Source organism: Scyliorhinus canicula, chromosome 12 (genome assembly GCF_902713615.1).
Source record: "Scyliorhinus canicula chromosome 12, sScyCan1.1, whole genome shotgun sequence".
NCBI lineage: Eukaryota > Metazoa > Chordata > Chondrichthyes > Carcharhiniformes > Scyliorhinidae > Scyliorhinus > Scyliorhinus canicula.
In genome coordinates this window covers 147,431,571-147,454,516 of record NC_052157.1, presented here as the reverse complement: position 1 = coordinate 147,454,516, position 22,946 = coordinate 147,431,571, and the positions used below count along the sequence as shown (strand labels likewise).

The window sequence follows — 22,946 nt, the reverse complement described above, 5'->3', positions numbered from 1 at the left end:
CTCCGCCAACCCCCACAATTCTCCTGCGATACCTGCGCCCCTCTAATTCTGGCCTCAGCAATTCCCAATTTTAATCGCTCCGCCATTGCAGGCCGTGCTTTCAGTTGCCTCAGCCTTAAACTCTGGAATTCCCTCTTACGCCATCGGTCTCTCCACTTTACTCTCCTCCCTTAATACATACCAGCAAAACTTACCTTTTTGACCAAACCTTTAGTAACCTGCCCGAATATCTCCACATATGGTTCAGTGTCATACTTTATTTTATAATGCTTCTGTGAAGAGCTTTGAAATGCTTCATTATGTTAAAGATGCTGTAGGATTCATTAGATTGATTCCAGGGATGAAGAATTTGAAGAGGGATTGGGCAGTTTAGGTCTATAAACGCTGGAGTTTAGTAGAATGAGATGAGGCCTAATTGAGGTATATAAGATGCTAAAGGGGACTGACACAGTAGACGTATTGAATGGCAGAACAGGCTGGAAGGGTTGAATTGCCAGATCCTGCTCCCAGTTTTTATTTTCTTATGTTCTAAACATGGCTCAGTGCCGTATCAGATCAGGCCTGCTCCTGGAGAGAATATAAGATTGGTTATCTTCGTTGTTAAAGACCCCTTGATCTTAGAGTGATATTCGAATTTCATTAACATTAATAACAATGCTTCATGCAGCTGAATATTTGCTAAAACTATACTCATATTTTCATATTCCATTCCCCTTGAAATAAATATTCCATTTGCCTTCCCAATTACTTGCTGAACTTGCATGCTAGCTTTTTGTGATTTATGCACAAGGACCCCCAGATTCCTCTATGCTGCAATTTTCTGAAGTTTTGAAAAATTGGAAAGTCCTGCGAAAACTACACTCATATTTTTATACTCCATTCCCTTTGAAATATAGGCCTTCCTAATTACCTGATGCATGTAACAATGCATCCCTCTGTGCTGCAGTTTTCTGCAGTCTTTCTCCATTTAAATATTATTCAGCTCCTTTATTTTCCCTACCAAAGTGCCTAACTTCACATTTCCCAACATTATATTCCATCTGCCAAGTTTTTGCCCACTTGCCTAACCTATTCATATCCCTCTGTAGACTCTTTATGTCATCCTCATCACTTGCTTTCCCATCTATTTTTGTGTCATTCGCAAACTTGGTTTTGACCACTGAATTCACGGGAGAAGGTGGAGGAAAGGGCGGCATGGTGGCACAGTGGTTAGCACCACTGCATCACAGCACCAGAGTAAGAAATCTTACAACACCAGGTTAAAGTCCAACAGGTTTGTTTCAAACACAAGCTTTCGGAGCACTGATCCTTCCTCAGGTGAATGAGGAAGGAGCCTTCACCTGAGGAAGGAGCAGTGCTCCGAAAACTAGTGTTTGAAACAAACCTGTTGGACCTTAACCTGGTGTTGTAAGACTTCTTACTGTGCTCACCCCAGTCCAACGCCAGCATCTCCACATCATCACAGCACTAGAGAACTGGGTTTGATTCCGACCTTAGGTGACTGTCTGTGTGTAGTTTTCATGTTCTCCCCGTTTCTGCGTGGGTTTCCTCTGTGTACTTTGCTTTCCTCCCACAGTCCAAAGATGTGCTGGTTAGGTGTATAGGCCGTGGTAAATTTCCCTTTTGTATGCAACGGTTAGGTGGGGTTATGGGTATGGGGAGTGGGCCTAGATAGGGTGCACTTCTGAAAGGTCGGTGCTGACTCGATGGGCTGAATGGCCTCCCTCTGCACTAGGGATTCTATGATTCTATTCTATGAGTTGGGAGAAAACAGAGACAGACCAAAGGCCCTCAATATCACAACCTGTAGACTCAGTGGTGGGCAAGCTACGCTCACGGGCACGTGTGGCCCATCAGGGTTCTGAGTGCAGTCTACGAGACATTTTGCTGACAGCTGCCCATGCACAGGATTGCCACGTTCTGCCAATTTCCGTCCATGTAGTTTTTTTACGACCGGCATGGCTGAAGTGGTTCGCATATAAAGCGAGGGCGAGTGAAATGAGGCGTGTGCTGGTTGCTCACAACACTGACTGTGAGAGCCGTGCACTCCCTCTGCGTCCAACTAAAGCGTGGATATTTATTTTGTTTTTGCCATTTGAAATCAATGATAGTTCTATTAATGTCTGGATTATTAAGCATTTTCTCTAACTCGCTATGAGACATTCGGCTCGTGTTGAATGTATACGACCATATTCACAGGGTCATGATTAATGAACATGCCCGATTTCACTCTTGCCGCCCATTGAGATGATGGAGGGCCATTCGTGTGGCCCACCCACTCGCCTCGGCCGCCCATTACGTGCAGGCTTTAACCTTGCCATCTTGTCATTGCTCAAATGTGCTGAAAGGTTTCGCAGAAATAAAGCAGGTGTGGAAGTGTTGTGTGAAAGAATGATCCATTATTCAATAATTGATAACAGTTGAATGAAAGTAAAGACATGAATAAGGGAATTAGCTGTGTGTTCAAACTTCTAATTAGACAACAAATCCAGAACACTATCTCTGGTTTTGTATTTTTCAAAATGCTCATTTGGCAGGCGGCCAAGAAAGAACTCGGCATTGTCGTGTTAGGTACACTGGTCTAACACTGGCTGCAACTGGATGCAGCTTAGATCAGAAGGATACTCCAGACATTGAAGTTAGTTCAATCAGGTTTATTGAACTAATAGCACAGTTAGCACAGTTCTCTGTGAGTTCGACTCTCTGCTAACTTGAGTGTGGTTACTCTGACTGAACCAGACTAGCTCGTAGCCACGTGGTGGAGATGTGAGATTGTAACAACACCCTTGACTGACTCTCTAGATGTTCATCGGTGGAAAGAGGCGGAGTGTGAGTGCCTCGTGTCTTTTATAGTCAGATCCCACCCCTGAGTGTCCTGCCTGCTTATTGGTCATGTCCTGTCCTCTGTGTCCGTTAGCTGCTTGTCTGTATATCATTATGTGTTTGTGTGTGTGTGTCTGTGTGTGTGTGTGTGTGTGCCTGCATATCATGACAGGCACCTGCAAGTGAGAATGGATGAGCAGGAAGTCAAGGATTCACAGAGCAAAGCGGTTAACTGAACAGGAACACTGTGTAATGAGAAAAATGACATTAGCATTCTGGGTGCTTAATTCAGCAATCTGGGCTAACACCAGACGTGAAAGGCACCCAGCCTTCAGAAGCACGTCTTTAGCGAATGTATCTTCCCTGCAGCATGAGGTCAGAGGCAGCAAGATTCCTGATGCTGACCCTGGAATGTGGCACATTGTTCTTCTGCCTCTTCAGAACGAAAGGAAAGTTTGAGAGAAGATATTGTCCTGAGGACTGACGCACGGGCCCGGGTTACCTCCGACAGGAAGGGAGTCCTGGCCAGGAGGACTGTGAATTCCGCCTGCCTCTCCGATAAAGCCCCAACCCTGACCAATTCTCCGGGTTGGCGCTCATCCGTAAATGCACAGTGTAACTCACACTGACAAGAGCCAGCTGGCTAATGCCAAGAAAATGCCAACAGCGTTGAAGCATTTGAAGAAAAGTTGAAGAGGCAGAAACACCCTGAAGGCAATTGGAGCTGGTCCCTGGGTAAGTCATTTAAAGGCCAGATTTGAGGAAGAAAAGACCGTTAGAAGGTCCTATTTTCCCATTGGGAGAGCCCAGGGAAGGTACCACTACTTCCTGATATAAACATCATCTTCCAATATGGCACTACATAGGTGGGGAGGAAAATGCTTCAGGGTTGTATGGTCCCTCCCTGGTCCTATGTGCATTTGGCAGGTACGATAGGAGGGGCCAGGGAGAGGTGGTGGGGGTGGGGGGCCTCCAGCCGGGGGGGGAGGCCTCCAGGGGTGCGGGGGAGGCCTCCAGGGATGCCGGGGGGGGGGGGGGGGGGGGGGGGGGGGAAAGGCCTCCAGCTCAGGACATATTTTGGAATTGCAATGTTCGTAAACCTCAAGTGTCACCACTCCTCGTCAGGGATTAGGTCATTACTGCGTATGTTTTGAATTGCTTTTGTTTTAAGATGGAGTCAGAGAATGCACAAAGCGATTGGAAACTGGGTTAAATTAGCAGAGTAACGTCTCACCTCCAAGTCAAAAGATCATGGGCTCAGGTTCCACAGTTGCCTTGGGCACATCGCTCGACCAACGTCGCCAACAACAAGCGATTCGGCTGGCAGAAGAGGAAGTGGTGTCGAAAGAAAAAAAAATCCAAACCGTCTTTGAAACGAAAAAAAAAATCATGGGTCACTACAGGAAGTCATGTGTAGAAACCCGACTGAAAATACAAACGGATACAAGAGACCGAATTCGAGCAGTAAGAAGCTGTCACTGAAATAAGGCTTTGCTTTTAGAAGTCTCGTCTGCTTCATTTTTACTTTCAATATTTCAGCCCAACCATCAAGTTACTTTATTTACATCATTGCTGAATTATTTGTTTTAGCCAATTGAATCCAGAATTGCCTCAGCAGAGTAAAGAAGGAAACTTGAAATGTGCTCTGCTCAGTGAACATTTCTAGTTCAGGAGAAACAAGCGAGAGCCATAGGATCATCGGACCTCTACACTGCAGGAGGAGGCCACTGGGCACATTGAGTCTTCGCCGACCCTCTGAAAGAGCTCCCCATCTGGCCTAGTCCTACTCCCCCACCCTAACCCCATAATCCCACCTAACCGACAGTTTAATTTTATCATGGCCAATCCACCTAACCTGCCCAACTTTGGACATGTGGGAGGACACCGGAGCACCCGGAGGAAACTCACGCAGACACGGGGAGAAAGTGCAAACTCCGCACAGTCACCCAAGGCCTGAATCGAACTCAGGGCCCTGGCGCTGCGAGGCAGCAGTGCTAACCACTCTGCCACCATGACGCCATTGTCAAAGACCATGGAGGAAGCATTGTCAATCTCCCCTGGGGACCCATGGAGTGCGAGCTTCCCAGGTTGGGGAATGTTTGCCCAAGCAGGGTCCAGAGTTGTTGGTTGACTGTACAATGACCGGATTGGGAGAGAGTTACTGCTGGGGGCAGAGTATTGTACATAGTTTAATAAACATTTGTTCCACGATCATTGGCTTCTCAAGTTATTAAAGCCATCATATCAGAATGGTTTCAAAATAACAAGAAAGGTGTTTGTGTATTTCTAATTAATGAATGTCTATTCTCAGTTAGCTGATCTTGGCCTGGGAAATCCTTGAGGCACCTGTTGCTGGAAAATATGCACGTGTGCACGTTGAGTAAGAATAGAATAGGGCGAGGGTGGGATAGTGGCACAGTGGTTAGCACTGCGGTATCACGGCGCCAAGGACCCGGGTTCGGTCCCGGCCCCGGGTCACTGTCCATATGGAGTTTGCACATTCTCCCCGTGCCTGCCTGGGCCTCACCCCCACAACCCAAAGGTGTGCAGGGAAGGTGGATTGGCCAAGCTAAATTGCCCCTTAATTGGGGAAAAAAAAATTGGGCACCTTACATTTATTTTTAAAAATAGGATATGGGTTAGTAAGATGTGACGGCACCCTTCCCCAGTCCGCGCTCTTTCTTCCCCCCCCCCCCCCCTCCCTCCCTGCCAAATCACCACCACCACCACCCCCAACATACAAACAAAATGGTCGCCTAATGGCACTTTCAGCTTAGGCTAGACAAGTGAAGCAAGGCACACTGGGAAAGGCACTGGTGCACAATCAATGCGAGGGATCTGTACCCCAACGTAAGTCCAAACCTGTGAGAAAAGAGGGATGGAAATTCAAAGGGAAGCAAGTCATTTTCAGGTCAGAGAAACATCTATCGATGATCACCTTGTCCCTCCAATTAACCAGATGTTTGGTTCCATGTTCCAGCACTTTCACTTTTGAAAGGTTACCAGAGAGAAGTGGTCCCTCCGCTTTTACTTGCAGTCGCTCCTAATATTTGCCACCGGCAACATCAGTTCTATTAAGTTCTTTGCGTTTGATAAGGTTCCCCATGGTCGGCTGATGAAAAAAGTACGGAGGTGTGAGATAGAAGGAAATTTGGCCAATTGGATAAGTAACTGGCTATCACATACGTGGTGGTGGATGGAAAATTTTCAAACTGGAGACCAGTTACCAGTGGTGTACCAGAGGGATCAGTGCTGGGTCCTCTGCTGTTTGTGATTTTTATCAATGACTTGGAGGAGGGGGCTGAAGGATGGGTCAGTAAATATAGATATAGGAGGGATGTCCGAGGTAGGTTCTTTACTCGGAGAGTGGTTGGGGTGTGGAATGGACTGCCTGCTGTGATAGTGGAGTCGGACACTTTAGGAACTTTCAAGCGGTTATTGGATAGGCACATGGAGCACACCAGAATGACAGGGAGTGGGATAGCTTGATCTTGGTTTCGGACAATGCTCGGCACAACCTCGAGGGCCAAAGGGCCTGTTCTGTGCTGTACTGTTCTATGTTCTTAAAAGTCGAGCGTGAAAGAAACATGTCAATTGGAGTTCCATCTTGTGACACCACAAGCTTTTTCTGTACAATGGTGCCCTTTTACCAGTCCTAGTTATAACAAGATTTTGTAAACACCAAATAAAGGTTTAGTTTTGACTCTGACTCGATACAGATGCAAAGGCTTTGACAAAGATCACAGCAATGTAATCTGCCTCTTTTGTCAAACAACATTAGGTATATTGACCAGAGGCTCCAAGTTCAACAGAGGGCCATTCCTTAAATGCAAAGCAGTGTAAACAATTGTTTTGACTACATTCATAGATTGGCGCGCTATTAAATTTGATGATTTGAATTTCATTCAGCTCATCGAATAGAAAGTATTAAATTGGCAGCTCAGCATAAGTGTTAGGTTTCATTTTTCTGGTTTGACGTGAATAGGGCAAAAGAGAGAGAGGGAGCCTAAGCTCCTCGCTAGTATTGCCAATCTTCTGCATTCGCTATGGTGGAACCTCCATCTGCACTTTACACGGAATAAATGTCAGCAAAGGCCGTGGGTAAGAATCGTGATTCTCTACACTGGGAAGTCCCAGTCCTTTGACTCTGCTGGATCTCCGAACCAACTGCGGATAGCTCAATTCAGGAAGTTTCCCTGCTTAGTGCACCCAACCCGGGGAAAATGGTGCACCTTTCGCTCCAGGGGAGCAGTGGTGGGAGAGAATCCGGTACGTGGATCAGGACACAGGTTGGAGGTGGCTAACAGGGCGGCGCAAAGCTGATGCGCGCCGGTTAAAAGGCACACTTCGGTTCTCTGGAACTCCGTCCCAGTTATTATCTTAGTCATTAGGCCCTCACCCCTCACCTATTACACACCCCGACGGCTCCACAGGCCCATACATGCCAACCCACACTGCCCCAATCCACACCATGATCCTTTACAGCCCCTCTACCAACTTAGTGCCAACCCAAGACCCCACCCATCCCCATGGCCACTTGTAGCCCCTATGCCAACTTAGTGCCAACTCAGGATCCCCCACCCATCCCCAGGGCTTATTTTGGCTGCTATGTGGACTTAGTACCAACTAATGCTAACCCATGATGCCCACCCATTGCAATGGCCTCTAAAGCCCCCATGGTAACCTAGTGCCAACCCAAGACCCCACCCATCCCCATGGCCACTTAGCCCCGATGCCTACTTAGTGCCAATTCATGCCAACCCATGCCTGTACCCACCATCATTTGCCCTTACTCCCTCCATGCCCTTACATTATCCACCAAAGGCATGAACCCTGCTGGGATGAAATAAAATAAAATTGTAAATATTTATTCCAGACTTTATCATACATATACAAACATTCACCCTAAATCCCCTCAAGCATTTAATCCCTTATAAAAAGAAGAATTTGTATTTATAATCCCACACCAAAGACAGCTTTCAGCTGTCAATCAAACTGTGAATTTACAGCTCACCTGCCCTTCAATGGTGGTAATGCTAGCTTTTGGAAAATAGCTAACCATTGATAATCCTAGAATGATAGCATTTAGGATTATGTCAACAACGGCAATTGAAACTGCTAGATCAGAATTTTTACAACTCTCAGTCACAAAAAGGTAGTTTTTTTTACTTTTAAAAGGCTGGCCATTTAAATAGCTTTAAAGCTTGACAGTTCTATACACTTTGTTCACCCTTCCCGAGCATTTACAACCTCTCTAAAGATTCATAATTGCCCAGTGCAGGAAAAGAAACCTGCTGTAACACAAATGGACCTGCATGAACTCCGCACTGAATTCAGACAGTCCTGTTCAGTTTAGACTTCACTCATGTGTGAGCTATGAAGCACTCACTTTCCCCTACCGGCGAAATGCAATCTGTTGGAAATAGCTTGTGGTGCCACAAAATTGAGCCCAAGGTATCAGTGGAGGCTGTCACACCCAATGAGGTGACAGGACCTATGGCAGATTTCATCCCACTGGTGTGTGGTGACTAGGGGATTTTCGCAGTAACTTCTTGCAATGTTAATGTAAGTCTACTTGTGACACAAATAAAGATTATTATTAAATAGCAGCCAGGTTAAATCTGAAGAATTATGAAGGTGAGATTAAGAAAACAAAATTAAATCAGCATTGGCCTCCTTACTGAGAAAACATGGCTAGGATTGTCAAAATCTGGGGAAGGCAGACACTCTGGAGTTTCCAGACATGTATCAGTAGTGGTACTTGTGCCTGTCTGCCCCACAGTAATTAGGTGCCCGCCCACTGACTGTACAGTTGCTGGCACAATCCTGGAGTAATCCGTTGCGAGCACATTCAAAGGAATTTTGGGCCGGGTTATCAAAGAACAAAGAAAAGTACAGCACAAGAACAGGCACATTAGCCCTCCAAGCCTGCGCCTACCATGCTCTCTGTCTAACCTAAAACCTTCTACACTTCCAGGATCCCTATTCCCATCCTATTCATGTATTTGACACCCCTTAAACGTCACTATGGTAACTGCCTTTACCACCTCCTCCGGCAGCGAGATCTAGGCACCCACTACCTTCTGCGTTAAAAAAAACGTCCCTCACACATTGATGCACTATCAATTATGACGAGACGAGAGTAGAGTGTAATCGAGGCTTTATTACACAGAGATGTGTTGCCTCCTACAGCTGCTGCCGAAATGGCTGCAGCTCGGTGAGCACACATTTATACTCCACCTACTGGGCGGAGCCAGCAGGCAGGGATCTACCCCTGTACCTGTAGTACAGGAGCCTTACTGTATTACTTCTCATATGTGTAATATATACAAACAGTGGTGACTCCCACACACATCTCTTCTAAACCTTTGCCCCTTGCACCTTAAACCGATGTCCCCCTGGTAATTGACTCTTCCACCCTGGGAAAAGGCTCTGGATCCTATTCTTTAAATAACGTATGCTGTACAGTATTTTGGCAGGGGATGAGAACAGCTAATGTGATCAAATGTGTTTGTCCAACTACTGTGTACGTTAGTTGAACACAGTTTTGCAATAATTTAGGATGTTTTCTGGTGTCCTATTAATGAAACATGATTAACATGGTTACAGTGAGCATGGAACTTTTAACTGAAAATGCAATGAGATAGCTTCTCCACACACTTTGGTAGACCTGTGAGAGACTTGGCTTTGAAATATGGGAGCAGTATGCTATTCGTCCTGCTCTGCCATTCAAACATAGCATTGCTGATCATCTACCTCTAAACCATTTCCCCACATTATCCCCACATCCCTTGCTGAAACTCGTATCCAGAAATCTTCCGATTTCCGTCTCGAATATGCTCCGTGATTGAGCCTGCACAGCCCATTGGGGTGCAGCATTCCAAGGATTCACCACCCACTGATTCAAGAAATCCCTCCTAATCTCAGTCTTAAATGGCGTGCCCCTTATTCTGAGCTTCTAGACTCATCGCGCGGAAAGAACACCCTATCCAAATCTACCCAGTCGAGCCCCACGAGGATTTTGTAACTTTCAATTAGCTCGCCCTTTGTTCTTCGAAACTCAGGAGAACGCAGGCAAAGTTTTCTCAATCTCTCCTCATCGGACAATCCTGCCATCCCAGAGATTAGTCTGGGGAACCTCCTTTGCACTCTGTCTATGGCAAGTTCATCCTTCCTTAGATAAGGAGACCAAAACTGTGCACAATATTCAAGGTGCGCTCTCACCAAAGCACTATTCAATAGCACCAACATATTTTTACTGCTGCATTCAAATCCCATTGTGATAAAGGCCAACATGAAAATGAAATGAAAATTGCTTATTGTCACGAGTAGGCTTCAATGAAGTTACTGTAAAAAGCCCCTAGTCGCCACATTCCGGTGCCTGTTCGGGGAGGCTGTTACGGGAATCGAACCGTGCTATTTATACCATTTACCTTCCAAATTGCTTGCTGCACCTGCACATTAGCTTTCAGTGACTCATGAATACGGGTACCCAGGTGTATTTGAACATCAACACTTTCATTTAAGAAATACTCTGGGCGCGATTCTCCGCCCCCCACGACGGGTCGGAGAATAGCGGGAGGGCCTTCCCGACATTTTTCCCGACCTCCCGCTATTCTCCCCCCCCCCCCCCCCCCCCCCCCCCCCAACGGCCACCCCACGACACGAATCGCTGCTCGCCGTTTTTTTACGGCGAGCAGCGATTCTCCCCTAGCGGATGGGCCGATTTCCCAGGCCTTTACGGCCGTTTTCACGAATTTAAACACACCTGCTATCACGGTTCATGAAAACGGCCGCAAAGTACCGTTCTGCACAACCATGCCACCGATTGGCATGGCCGCACCACGGCCGTGCCAAGGGTGGCATGGCCTGCGATCGCGGGCAGCGGGTCCGATTCCCGCGCACTCTTTGTCCCTCCGCCGCCCCGCAGGATCAGTCCGCTGGGCGGCTGAGGGGCATGACGGACCGCGCATGCGCGGGTTTGACGCATATGCGCGATGACGTCATCTGCGCACGCGCGGGTTGGAGCCGTCCAACCCGTGCATGCGCGGCTGATGTCATCGTGCGCGTCAGCCGCCGTGATTCTTGGCGGCCGGGTTTAGCGAACGTTCGCTAAGCCCGCGCTGCCGTTCTTCCCGGGGCTAGCCCCGACCGGGGGGGTGAATCGGGTCCCAGGAGGGGGCGCGGAGGCTGCCGTGAAACACGGCCGGTTTCACGGCAGCCTTTACGACTCTCCGCATTTGCGGAGAATCGCGCCCTCTGCCTTTCTGTTTTTTTTAATGACTAGATAGTATTGTCCAAATTTCCTTCATGTTAGGTGCATAAGGAAACTCTCCAGAACAGAAATAGAACATACAGTGCAGAAGGAGGCCATTCGGCCCATCGTGTCTGCACCGACCCACTTAAACCCTCACTTCCCCGTAACCTTGTAACCCCTCCTAACATTTTTGGACACTAAGGGCAATTTAGCATGGCCAGTCCACCTAACCTGCACGTCTTTGGACTGTGAGAGGCACCCGGAGGAAACCCGCGCAGACACGGGGAGAACGTGCGGACATCCGCAAAGACAGTGACCCAAGCCGGGAATCGAACCTGGGACCCTGGCGCTGTGAAGCCACAGTGCTATTCACTTGTGCTACCGTGCTGTTGTTGTTCTGCATTACATGCCAGCTGTCTTAGCCCACTGTGCTAAACCAGCCCCATGACTACCGGTATGGCTGAAGTGGTTCGCATGTAAAGCAAGGGCGAGTGAAGTGAGGTGTGTGCTGGTTGCTCACAACACTGACTGTGCGAACCGTGCATTCCCTCTGCGTCCGACCAAAGCGTGGATATTTATTTTGTTTTTGCCATTTGAACCATTTACCAAATGAACAGCTGGCAACAACGGGGACTTGTAGGTTTGGGGTGGGGGATGAATTTTCTCTGAGCTCTTCCCACTCACCATCCAGATTGCATGTATATAAATGGTGCTTCTGCCGAACCTTCGTAAAAGCAAAGGCGGTAGGCATGAAGAATGCTGAGAAAATCCATCTCCATTGTGTCTTTAACATACTCGGGCCACTTTTCAGAATAAAGTGTGGATGCCAAGTATCCCACAGTCTCTATCACAGGTGGGGCAGACGGTGGAAGGGGTAGGGGTCGCCCAGTTTGCCAGGTGCTCCTGTCACTGTCAATGCTTGGCCTTCAGATTGCTCTCGGCGATGAAACCACGAGGTGTTCAGCTCCTTCCCGGATACCTTTCCTTAACTATGGGCAGTCAGAGATTCCCAGGCGTCAGTGAGGATGTTGTACTCTTTCAAGGAGGCTTTGAGGGTGTCCTTGAAGGGTTTCCTCTGCCCTACAGGTGCCCGCATGCCATGTTGAAGCAGAGCGCATGTTTCGGGAGTCTCGTGTCAGGCATGTGGACAGTGTGGCCTGTCCAACGGAGCTGATCGAGCGTGGTCACTGCTCCAATGCTGGAGACGTTGGCCTGAGTGAGAAGACAGACCTATCCTGCCAATGGATTTGCAGGATCTTGCGGAGGTAGTTCTGAGGTACTTCTCCAGGGTTTTGAGGTGCCTATTATACATAGTCAATGTTTCTGAGCCATACCAGAGGCTGGCCATCACTCCAGCTCTGTAGACTATGAGCTTAGTGCCGAGTCTGAGGTCCTAGTCTTCAAATACTCTTCCTCAGGCGACCGAGGGCTGCGCTGACACATTAAAGGCAGCGTTGCCCTTTCTAAACCACAGTGTATCTTAACCCGTATACGGTGCACAAATGACTATGAGACTCAGTTTATAAAATAGAACAATATTTATTCACGCGCACACAATGGTTATGGTTAATCACATACTCCCAATCATACGTTACACTATACACCAATGGTTCCAAGATCTTAACATGGCAGTGACCGACAAGTGCTAGGCAGATACAGGCCTGTTATCTGTAGTTCCAGTCTTGTAGTCTCTGTTAGTTGGTTATCAATCTGGTTCGCTTCTGGCTCTGGTCTTCCTTCTGTTGATAGTATGATGGTCTCCTTCGTTAGCCGGTGGAAGTCACCATTGTTCGTTTCTGCTGCTCAAGAGAAAGAATTAATCTGTGCAGTAACTTTTACGCTGTTTGAATTTCGTGACTCTTGGTGGGCGGTCTCTGGGTCATTTGTCAATCAATTGATCAGGGCTCGATTAGCCAGATGGATCAAGTCCAATCAGGGGCTGCCACACCAATTATAGGGAGGGCACTCAGTGGTGATGCTTGAAGGTATTGAATGCATGTAGACCAGTGGTGGGCAAACTACGGCCCGCGGGCCGCATGCGGCTCGCCAAAGGTCTTTATGTGGCCCACCAAGTCATTTTTAAAAAAAATTATTTTTTTCTTTAAATTTTTTTTTAATAATTTTTTTTTAAGGTTAATGGGGGGGGGGGGGGGGGGGGGGGCTGTTGGATTACTTACTGGTATAGGGTGGATACGTTGACTTGAGTAGGGTGATCATTGCTCGGCACAACATCGAGGGCCGAAGGGCCTGTTCTGTGCTGTACTGTTCTATGTTCTATATGAGGCGCCCAGAATCATAACCGGGTGAAGTAATTATTTTACTTAATATACTATGTGGCCCTTTAAAATTGTGAATTTCTGAATGTGGCCCTTGCACGGAAAAGTTTGCCCACCCCTGATGTAGACTTTCCAAATAAGGAGGTTAGGTGCCCCTGTGTCTGGTAAACAAGTGTGATTAACAGGACAGTTCAATTGATCCTGGAGATGGCCTTTTGCTTATGTTATTCGCATCAACCTGTGAAATCATTTGAAGTCTGCAAAGCCTTTTTCTGCAACTTTTATTTGATTTTATCTGCAGCCTGATTGTCCATAGCCTTGACCACTTTTCCCAGCATCCCTTGCTGGACACCATTTTAATGGCGTTGAACCTCATCGTCGGTGTATGCTTTTGTTGATAGTAGGCTCCCAAGGTATGGAAAACGGTTCACGCTGTCCAAGACCTTGACGTGGATTTGATAACCGCTTTACAGTGCTGTATGGCAGGGGAAGGTTGGTGGAAAGACCTTTGTTCCACAGATGTTTAGCTTAAGGCCTATGCTTATGAGCGCATAGTTGGAGGTATTGATAATGGCTTGGAGCTCGGCCTCCGAGTTGTGCAGGCACAAACGTCACCTGCATCCTGTAGTTCAATGATAGGGGATGGGATGACCTTGGACCTGGCCTGCAGGCGGTGGTGGTTGAGCAGATTCCTGTTTGTTCTGGTCTTTAGCTCCACTCCAGTCGGGAACTTGCTGAGGATGAGATAGAGCATTACAGCAAGAACGATCAGGAAGAGCTTTAGTGCGATGACACAACCTTGCTTAACCCCAGTCCAAACATGAATTGGGTCTGTAGTGGATGCATTGGTCAGAATCACAGCTTGCATGTCATCGTGAAGCAGGCGGAGGATGGTAACAAACCTATGGGGGCAGCCAAAATGGAGAAGGACTCTCCATAATCCCTCGCAGTTGGCAAGCTGGATAGGAGTGGAAGCCAGCAGAGTGTTTTAAGGAGGAATGTAGGGCTGAAATGACTGAAGGTCCAATGGGCAGAGGGGTGATAGAAATGAATGCGAGACACCAGTCACATAATAATAATAAACGCTTACTGTCACAAGTAGGTTTCAATGAAGTTACTGTGAAAAGCCCCTAGTCGCCGCATTCCGCCGCCTGTTCGGGGAGGCTGGAACGGGAATTGAACCCGCGCTGCTGGCCTTGTTCTGCATTACAAGCCAGCTGTTTAGCCCGCTGTGCCAAACCAGCCCACATGATTGGGCAGCATAGCCTCAGACATTGGGCTTGGAGGAGATTGCCAAGATAAGGTGGAGTGAAAACGAGGATGTGTGGATGAGAATTTTGAATGGAATATCCAGGAGCACAAGGATTGTTGAAAAGAGCAGGGATGGGTAATTAGATTGGAAACAGAATGCAGGTCACCAGAGGATTGACGTTTGTTTCTTAATTCAGTTCAAATTGGAAAAGCACAGATATGCCAACAAACTTCATTTCTCTTTCTAAAAACAATCTTTAAAAAAAAATGTTTTTATTAAGGCATTTGTATAAATACATGAAACACAGCCACAACCAAAAAGAGAACAAACAGGAATTCATATAGCTAAAAACAATCTTTAAGCACACAATCTAATCCAGTCGTTGTCAGTGCAATATATGACAGTGAGCTACTTCAATATCTGGCAAACAAGTGGTAATGTAGCATTGCAAACACACTGAAGTGGAAATATGATGGTGTGTTGCCAGGACTGAAACACAATTGCTCAGGGTTAAATCACAGGCCTCGCTTTTACAGTCAGCATGATGTTAACGCTGACGTTGATGCATTGAACTAACGCCATTTAAATGACACCAATCAGAAATTCAATGTCGCTTCAACAGTTAAACTGCAGTCCTGTAGTTTTTGTGCAGTCGTCTTTCAGGGGAAATATTTGCAGAACCTGTTAAAGTTCTGCTCCTGCTTGTTCACGGCAAAACCCAGATCCCGGAGGTTAAAGAGCAGGAACTCTTACCCAGTACCCAGATTGCCACCTGCAGAGTAGCAACCCATGAGATTTCTCCCTCTTTCTTTTTACGAAAATGGTCTTTAAATGCTGTCTCTTTCACAGTAATTACGGCCAGCAGAGGATGAAATCCACTGTGATATGTGGCAATGCATTTTTTCAATAGTTGCCAAATGAGATCGCACAGAAGAGAGATTGGCAGGGAGATGTTCAACTTCATTTCCCTTGGTGCATGCTGGCAGTGGATGGTGGGAAAGTGCAAACTCCCAGCTGATGGCTTTTCATCCGTGAAATCTTATGACCGTTATCACAGGACCAGGAGTGGGCAATTTCCCAGTGTCTGTTCCCACTTGGCTTGGAGTATTCAAGTGGAAAATCTGCTCTCTGATTCTAGACATACGAAAGGCAAGGGCGATATTTACGGACACGAATCAGTTGGATCGGAGTCAGTTTAATTCAGCCCAAATATGTCCCAGGTTAACAGGTTTTTCCGGTTCACTGTAATCTTTAGTTTCCATATTTTGGATTGTGCAAAGTTGGCATCCGTTGTTGGAATATGCTGCATTACAGGCTGCACTGTGTTGCACTTAAGAGCAAGGAGGATCCCGCATAATATTAACCATTGAAAAGGACGAGTCCAATCCGTGAGAGGTTTTGGTTGTACATGGAGGGTTCATTGGTAGACTAGTGATGGGTGAGGTTTGGCCCGTATATGGCCCCTGGAATTTTACGTAGTCGACCACTTGTCCCTTGGACCTTGACCATCCTCTGGAGCTCAAATCAATATGTGGCTCAAAGCTTGGTAGAGGATCTCAGGATAGAGAGGTGGGTTGAGCAGGAAAAAGGCAGTGTAGGGGAGGCCTAACCTCCTAAGACTTCCTTGCGGGAGTCCAGATAATAGGTCCCTCGCCTCCTGCCTCTACACAAGAAAGTTGAACCAAAAAAAAGCAAAATACCGCAGATGCTGTAAATCTGAAATTAAAACAGAAAGTGCTGGAAGAATATAACAGGTCTGGCAGCATCTGTGGAGCGAGAAACGGGAGTTAACATTCCAAATCCAATATGGCTTTTCTTTGGAACTCACCTGTGTACCCAAGATGGGTTATATTTGGACTGGCAACATTAACTCCCATTTCACTCTCCAAAGTAAAAAAGAACTTACCTGGAATGGTCTCTTCTGCTTCCAATCTCCTTCCGCCTTACGTTTATCTGATGGCGTCCCTGCTCAGGTCACAGTTAGGAGCCTGGCGATATCATTGGATAATGTCACTGGCCCACATATTACCTGCTTAAGGAAGGATCCTGACTGGCCTTGAGTGGCTGCCTTTGTTGGAGTAGGGGGTTGAAATGTAAGACGGTGTGTCCTAGGTAGCCATGAAGTGGTAGTTGCCGGCGTTGGACTGGGTGAGCACAGTAAGAAGTCTGACCGCACCAGGTTACACGTGGAAACACCACCCACCAGGTACGCGGCACATACTCGTGCGACTCGGCCAACATTGTCTACCTCATACGCTGCAGGGAAGGATGTCCCGAAGCGTGGTACATTGGCAAGACCATGCAGATGCTGCGACAACGAATGAACGGGCATCGTGCGACAATCACCAGGCAGGAATGTTCCCTTCCAGTCGGGGAACACTTCAGCAGTCAAGGGCATTCAGCCTCTGATCTCCGGTTAAGCATTCTCCAAGGCGGCCTTCAGGACGCGCGACAACGCAAAATTGCCGAGCAAAAACTTATAGCTAAGTTCCGCACGCATTAGTGCGGCCTCAACCGGGATCTTGGATTCATGTCGCATTACATTCACCTCTCACCATCTGGCCTGGACTTGCAAAATCCTACCAACTGTCCTGGCTTGAGACAATTCACATCTCTTTAACCTGGGATCACCCCCTATCTCTGGATCTGTAAAGATTTGATTACCCGCAAATGCTCACATTCTAAGCATTGTCTGGCATCTCTGACTTTGTCTATATAAATGTTTCTGGAACATATCTCTTCATTCACCTGAGGAAGGAGCAGTGCTCCGAAAGCTCGTGTTTGAAACAAACCTGTTGGACTTTAACCTGGTGTTGTAAGACTTCTTACTGTCCTAGGTAGAACATTGCTGAGTAAATCACCTGGCTTTTATCTGATTACCCACTCAGTGCCGGTAAAGTGGACAGATTTAAAATCTAACCCTAGTACGTACTAACCTCTTGGAGGACCATGTTATTTCAAAAGGAAGTCTATGTTACCAGGTGTATTATGTGCAGATGATTTAAGTTTCAACTATCTTTTATTTTTCAGGATCGACAAGTCCACTGTGGCTGCCTTGAGGCAGAGGTGAGTAACTCACGTGTGTACATTGGCCTCTTTGGAACTTGATATTGGGCAAGTCAGACTGTTGCTGTAGGCGTCATTCCATCTTCTCAGGTCAAAATGCTATGTAGTGTTGCTTCATGCTGTTCGTGTTGAGTTTGAAAGAACGTTCTGCCCCATCTCTCACCTTGTGGCTTACTTTCACGATCTTGAATCTGATTTTTTTGTTTTAACACAGCTTGTAAAGCTGAGATTTGCAGGAGTTGAGGAATTGTGTTGTTTTCTGTAAAATAGTTTAATGTACCCCACGGACACCTTACCAACCATCTCCAGGGGCCCGCCGACATTCTTTTCTACCTGATATAATTACCTGATGATTTACAGAGTCTGTCGTTTAGTTTGTGTCATATTAAAACCATGTTTTAAAGTTCACATATTTGCCGGGAATTAACTTGTTGGTTTTCCCTTAGCTTTGCCCGAAGATCTGAAGAACCAATCTCCCGTTCCCCCTCCTCCCCTGACAGGAGAATTGATTGTTAACTGCATTTGCAAATGCAACTCTTTTTATTCAAAAGAGAGGGAGACAGAAAGCAGAAAACCACAGGCCAATCGGCTCGACATCCATCATAGGGAAAATGTTAGAGGCTGTTATTTCAAGATGTTATAGCAGGGCAGTTGGAAAAATTGAGAGTAATCAGGCAGAGTCAACATGGTTTTGTGAAAGGTCAATCATGGCCAGGGTTTTAGGGCCCCTCCTCTCTGGTGGGATTCACGGTCCCGCCAATCTGAACAGGGGCTTAAACGGCTAATTGCATCCACTGGGGGGAGACATGCCTGGGTGGGGCAGTAAAATCCTGGTCCATGTTTAACAAATGTGTTGCGTTCTTTGAAGAAAAAACATGTGCTGTGGATAAAGGGGAACCGGTGGATGTCCTGTGCTTAGCTATCCAGAAGGCATTTGATAAAGTGCCACATCAAAGGTTACTGCGAAAAATAAAAGCTCTTGGAGTAGGGGGGTAACATATTGGCATGGATAGAACATTGGCAAGCTAACAGAAAACAGACGGTGGGCATAAATGGGTGTTTTTCTGCTTGGCAAGATTTAGCCAGTGGTGTGCCACAGGGATTAGTGCTCGGGCCTCAAACTTTTACATCTTGCAAAAGCATATTAAGCATTTATTTTGAAACCGTGCTGTTCACTAAGTACTGTATACCCATAAATGGGTTCAGAGTAGAACCATGACAATGACACAGCGTAATAAGCCAGAACGAGCAAGAGTAAAGCAGCGATAACTAGAGAGCAACTCTGAGGAGGCTGAAGTCTGTGAGGATTTGAAAGTCTCTTCAACGACCTGCAGTGCCAGTTTTTTAACTCAATCTAACTAGCCCTTCAAGGGGCATTGCCATGCTGGTGAAGTGACCTGTGTGTCACATCTTCCTGGAGAAGTCTCCAATGATGGAATGGAGGCTGGGAACATGTTACTGATCAACAATCGCACCCGCAAAGGCTGAAGTATTTCCAGTGGAACAATGGAGCGCCCAGAGTTGTCCCACTGGGATTTCTGATGTGGCAGATAATGTCCGTAAGACAGTACAGTCCATATGGCCAGGCTGTTGGTTCTGAATATGACCCGACGGAGCAGAAAGTAAGTGCATATGAAGAGGTTAGGAGAAATCTTGTTTTCAAGAAAATAATATGCTCACAATAGCAATTGAAATTTAATGAACCACCCCACGGATCTCATGTCAATAATACACTTGCTAAAATAATGCATGGAAGGAGTCAACTAATAGGACATTTCTCTAGCACTTTGTCCGATGCACTTGACAGGAGGATGGTGAGCAGACGGGAGCACAATGTTTTCTCTTTTCAGTGGTGAACAGGCTTCCTCTCCTGATCTCCAATGCATTTGGAAATTTAAATCTCAGGCTTATTGGCTTTATCGTATGTGTCAAACTCTTTATTAGCCAGGAAGAAAGGAAGTCCTTCTGTTCCCGAGCCTCTGTCATTGTTGTCCCTGACGTGGCATCTAAGAGGCATGCCAAAGTGCTTTTCTTCCTCTGCGGAGCCCATTAGCCTCCACAGCATTGAAGCAACCCAGGGACTGAACTGTCTCCCTGGCTGAGGTCACTTTTTCTTTTCCCAGTTAAGGGGCAATTTAGTGTGGCCAAGGCATCTACCCTGCCTGTTTGTGGGGGGGTGAGACCCACACAGACACGGGGGGGGGGATGTGAAACTCCACACGGACGGTGACCTGGGGCCAGGATCGAACCCGGGCCCTCGTTGCCGTGACAAGCCGCCGTGCCGCCCTAATGGCTGAGGCCTCTGTGCCTTGTGTCAGATTGACACACACTGAATGCTTTTCCCTTTATGCGGTGAGATGAGAGTGACTGCCCTTGACAGCGAGGCAGCATTTGGCCAAAGATGGTTGTGAATGTTGGAGGTCAATCATCTCAGCCCTGGGACTCACTTCAGGAGTTCCTCAGAGTCGTGGCCTGGACCCAACCATTTTCAGCTGCTTCAGCAATAACCTTCCCTCCATCATCAAGTCAGAGTTGGCAGGTTCACTAATGATTGTGCAATGTTCAGCACCATTTGAAACTCCTTAGATACTGAAGCAGTCCCAAACCCAAATGCAGCAAGACCTGGACAACATGCAGACTTGGGCTGATAAATAGTAAGTAATATTCATGCCACACAAGTGCCATCTCCAACAAGACAGGATCTGGTGATCACCCCTTGGCATCCAATGGCTGAATCCCCCACAATCAACATCCTAGGGGCTATCGTTGACCAGAGACTGAACGGGACTAGCCATATAAATACTACAACTACATGAGTAGATCTGAAGCTAGGATCCTGCAGCGAATAACTCGCCTACTGACTCCCCAAACCCTGTCCACCATCTACAAGCCACAAGTAAGAGATGTGATGAAATGCTGTCCACTAACCTGGATGGGTGCAGCACCAGCAACACCATCCAGGACAAAGCGGTTTGCTTGATTGGCTCACCATCTTAACCATTCAATCCCTCCACCACCGATGCACACTGGAGGCAGTGTGTACCATCTATAAGATGCACTGCAGCAATTCGGCACAGCTCCTTCGACAGCACCATCCAAACCCACGATCTCTACCACCTTGAAGGACACAGGTAGCAAACACATGGGAACACTGCCACCCATTGCAAATTCCCCTCCAAGCCACACACCATCCCGGAAATATTTTGGCGTTCCTACACTGTCACTGTGTCAACATTCCAACACTCCCTCCTTAAAGCTCTGTGGGTATACCTACACCACATGGACTGCAGCGGTTCAAGAAGACAGATTGTCAACACCTTCTCAGGGGCAATTAGAGATGGACAATAAACGCTGGCCTAGCCAGTGACACCCGCATCCCATGAACAAATCAAGAAAATAGATAAACTATCTGCCATTCTGATCTCCACAGTCCATGTGCCTCTGATAGCTGTGGTTTGGTTGAAGCTGTGGGAGGTATTTCCTGTACTTACACATGAATGGTTCCATCTGCTTTGCAATCTCTGCCGTGCCAAAGCCTTTCAATCCCTGGAAGTTGCTTTGAACTTGAGTCGAGATGAAAATGTTTAAGATTGAACAGCCCGAAAAATGAAGACACTGTTCTTAAACACTGCACTCATATTAAAACATCGGTGGAAGCAAAACTCCCATTTAAGGGATAGGGTGGAGCAGCGAGAGAGCACACTGTCCTTTCACTTCCCTGATTTGTGTTTGACTCTAGCCCATACTGTACGGATTAAGCTCTGCCCACAGGTCCCAAGTTCAATTTTGCTGCTCTCAACCTAGTTTCGGCTTGACATGGCTTTGCAACGTAAAGCCATCAGCATAAATGGATGGCCTCAAGGATAAAGGTTAGTGAGTGATGTGGAATAGGCGCACAAGAGAGTAAGAGCATCTTTCTGGTAGCAGAGTACACAGAACGTGACTTCACCTACTTATCCTGTCTCCCTCGCAGACAACCGTGCTGATCAGCTCAGCTGCTCTTCAGGGTAACAGGTTCCACATTCTAACCACTCTCTGGGTAAGGAGGTTTATAATACTGGCTTTTTCTTCGAAGACAAAAGCACAGGCAATTTCCTGCCCTAATTCCCTTAAGAGCCGTTTCAACACATTTTCAAAAAAAGAGTAAATGTCTCTCGATACTAAACACTCAAGAAAACCTGTGTGCACCATGGTAACCGAGAAGAAGAAATTGTGTTCTCCTAAATTTGGTGTGTAATCTCCTGTTCAACAACCAATTAACTTAAATTGTCCAATAAAGGTCACTGTACAGATGAGTCAGATTGAGTAAATGGTAGCTTATTGATGACTGGTATGTACTTTGTTTAACTGGGCTAAATATTAATCTCATTTTGCTAACTGTTGCACAGAAACGTACAACCCTCTCTTTAGTGGACTCAGTGAGTGATCCGACCAGACTTCAGTGACTCATGGGAATTGCGGGGTCCAATGAGGCCATTCGACCCATCGTGCCCGTGCCAGTTGCGAAAGAGCTTTCCCGTCTAATCCCCCTTTCCACTTTTTGGTCTAGTAGGTTTCACCAGTTCAAGTGCAGATCCAAATATTGGTAAAATGCGGCGAGCGTTTCAACCTTAACCACGCTTTCATCAAACAGTAAAACCCAGACGAGTAGCAATTATGCTGCCTGAAATATTATTTGAATTCTTCTCGATTTTCTTTATGCCGTATATAGCAGCAGGCTATTGCGTAGTTATTCACGTTGGCAGTAAGAACAGAAAAGCAGAAGATTTTTAAAAGACACAAGCGTTCTAAGCATTGACGTTCAGAGATTTTTGAGTGCACGCGTCCGAAGAAGGACATTGCGGCATTGGAGGTTTGCGTTGATAGAGCTAAGGTTCACCAGGTTGGTAGCTGGGATGAGAGGGTTCTCCTATGACGAGAGGCTGTGTAAACTGGGCCTACTCTCTGAGGCTTCAGAAGAGTGAGCGCTGATCTAATTGAAACATAAAAGCTGAAAAAAATATCTTCCCTGGCAACGGAATCTAGAAAACAACGGCACAGTAAGAGGTCACCTGAGACGAAGAGGAATTTATTCACTCAGAGGGTTGTGAATCTTTGGATTTCTGTACCCCAGTGGGACGCTGATGCTCTGTCATTGAATATATTTAAGATGGAGTTAACAGCTTTTTGTTCTCTCAGGGAATCGAGGGATATGGGGAGCATGCAGGAAAGTGGAGTGAGGGGCGAAAATCATCCATGATCGAACTGAATGGCAAGGCAACGGGCTGTCAGC

At 46.8% G+C, this 22,946-nt stretch overlaps 1 protein-coding gene across 7 annotated transcripts in view; it reads left to right on the top strand.

The window, feature by feature from the left end:
- The window catches only part of rap1gap2a (RAP1 GTPase activating protein 2a), a 499,188-nt gene that overhangs the window by 162,227 nt on the left and 314,015 nt on the right, over window positions 1-22,946 (top strand). For all 7 annotated transcript variants that reach the window (XM_038814443.1, XM_038814438.1, XM_038814441.1 and 4 more), the window contains one exon: window positions 17,639-17,674. In XM_038814443.1, the coding sequence (XP_038670371.1) occupies window positions 17,639-17,674 (36 nt within the window). The remainder of the gene's footprint in view (window positions 1-17,638; window positions 17,675-22,946) is intronic.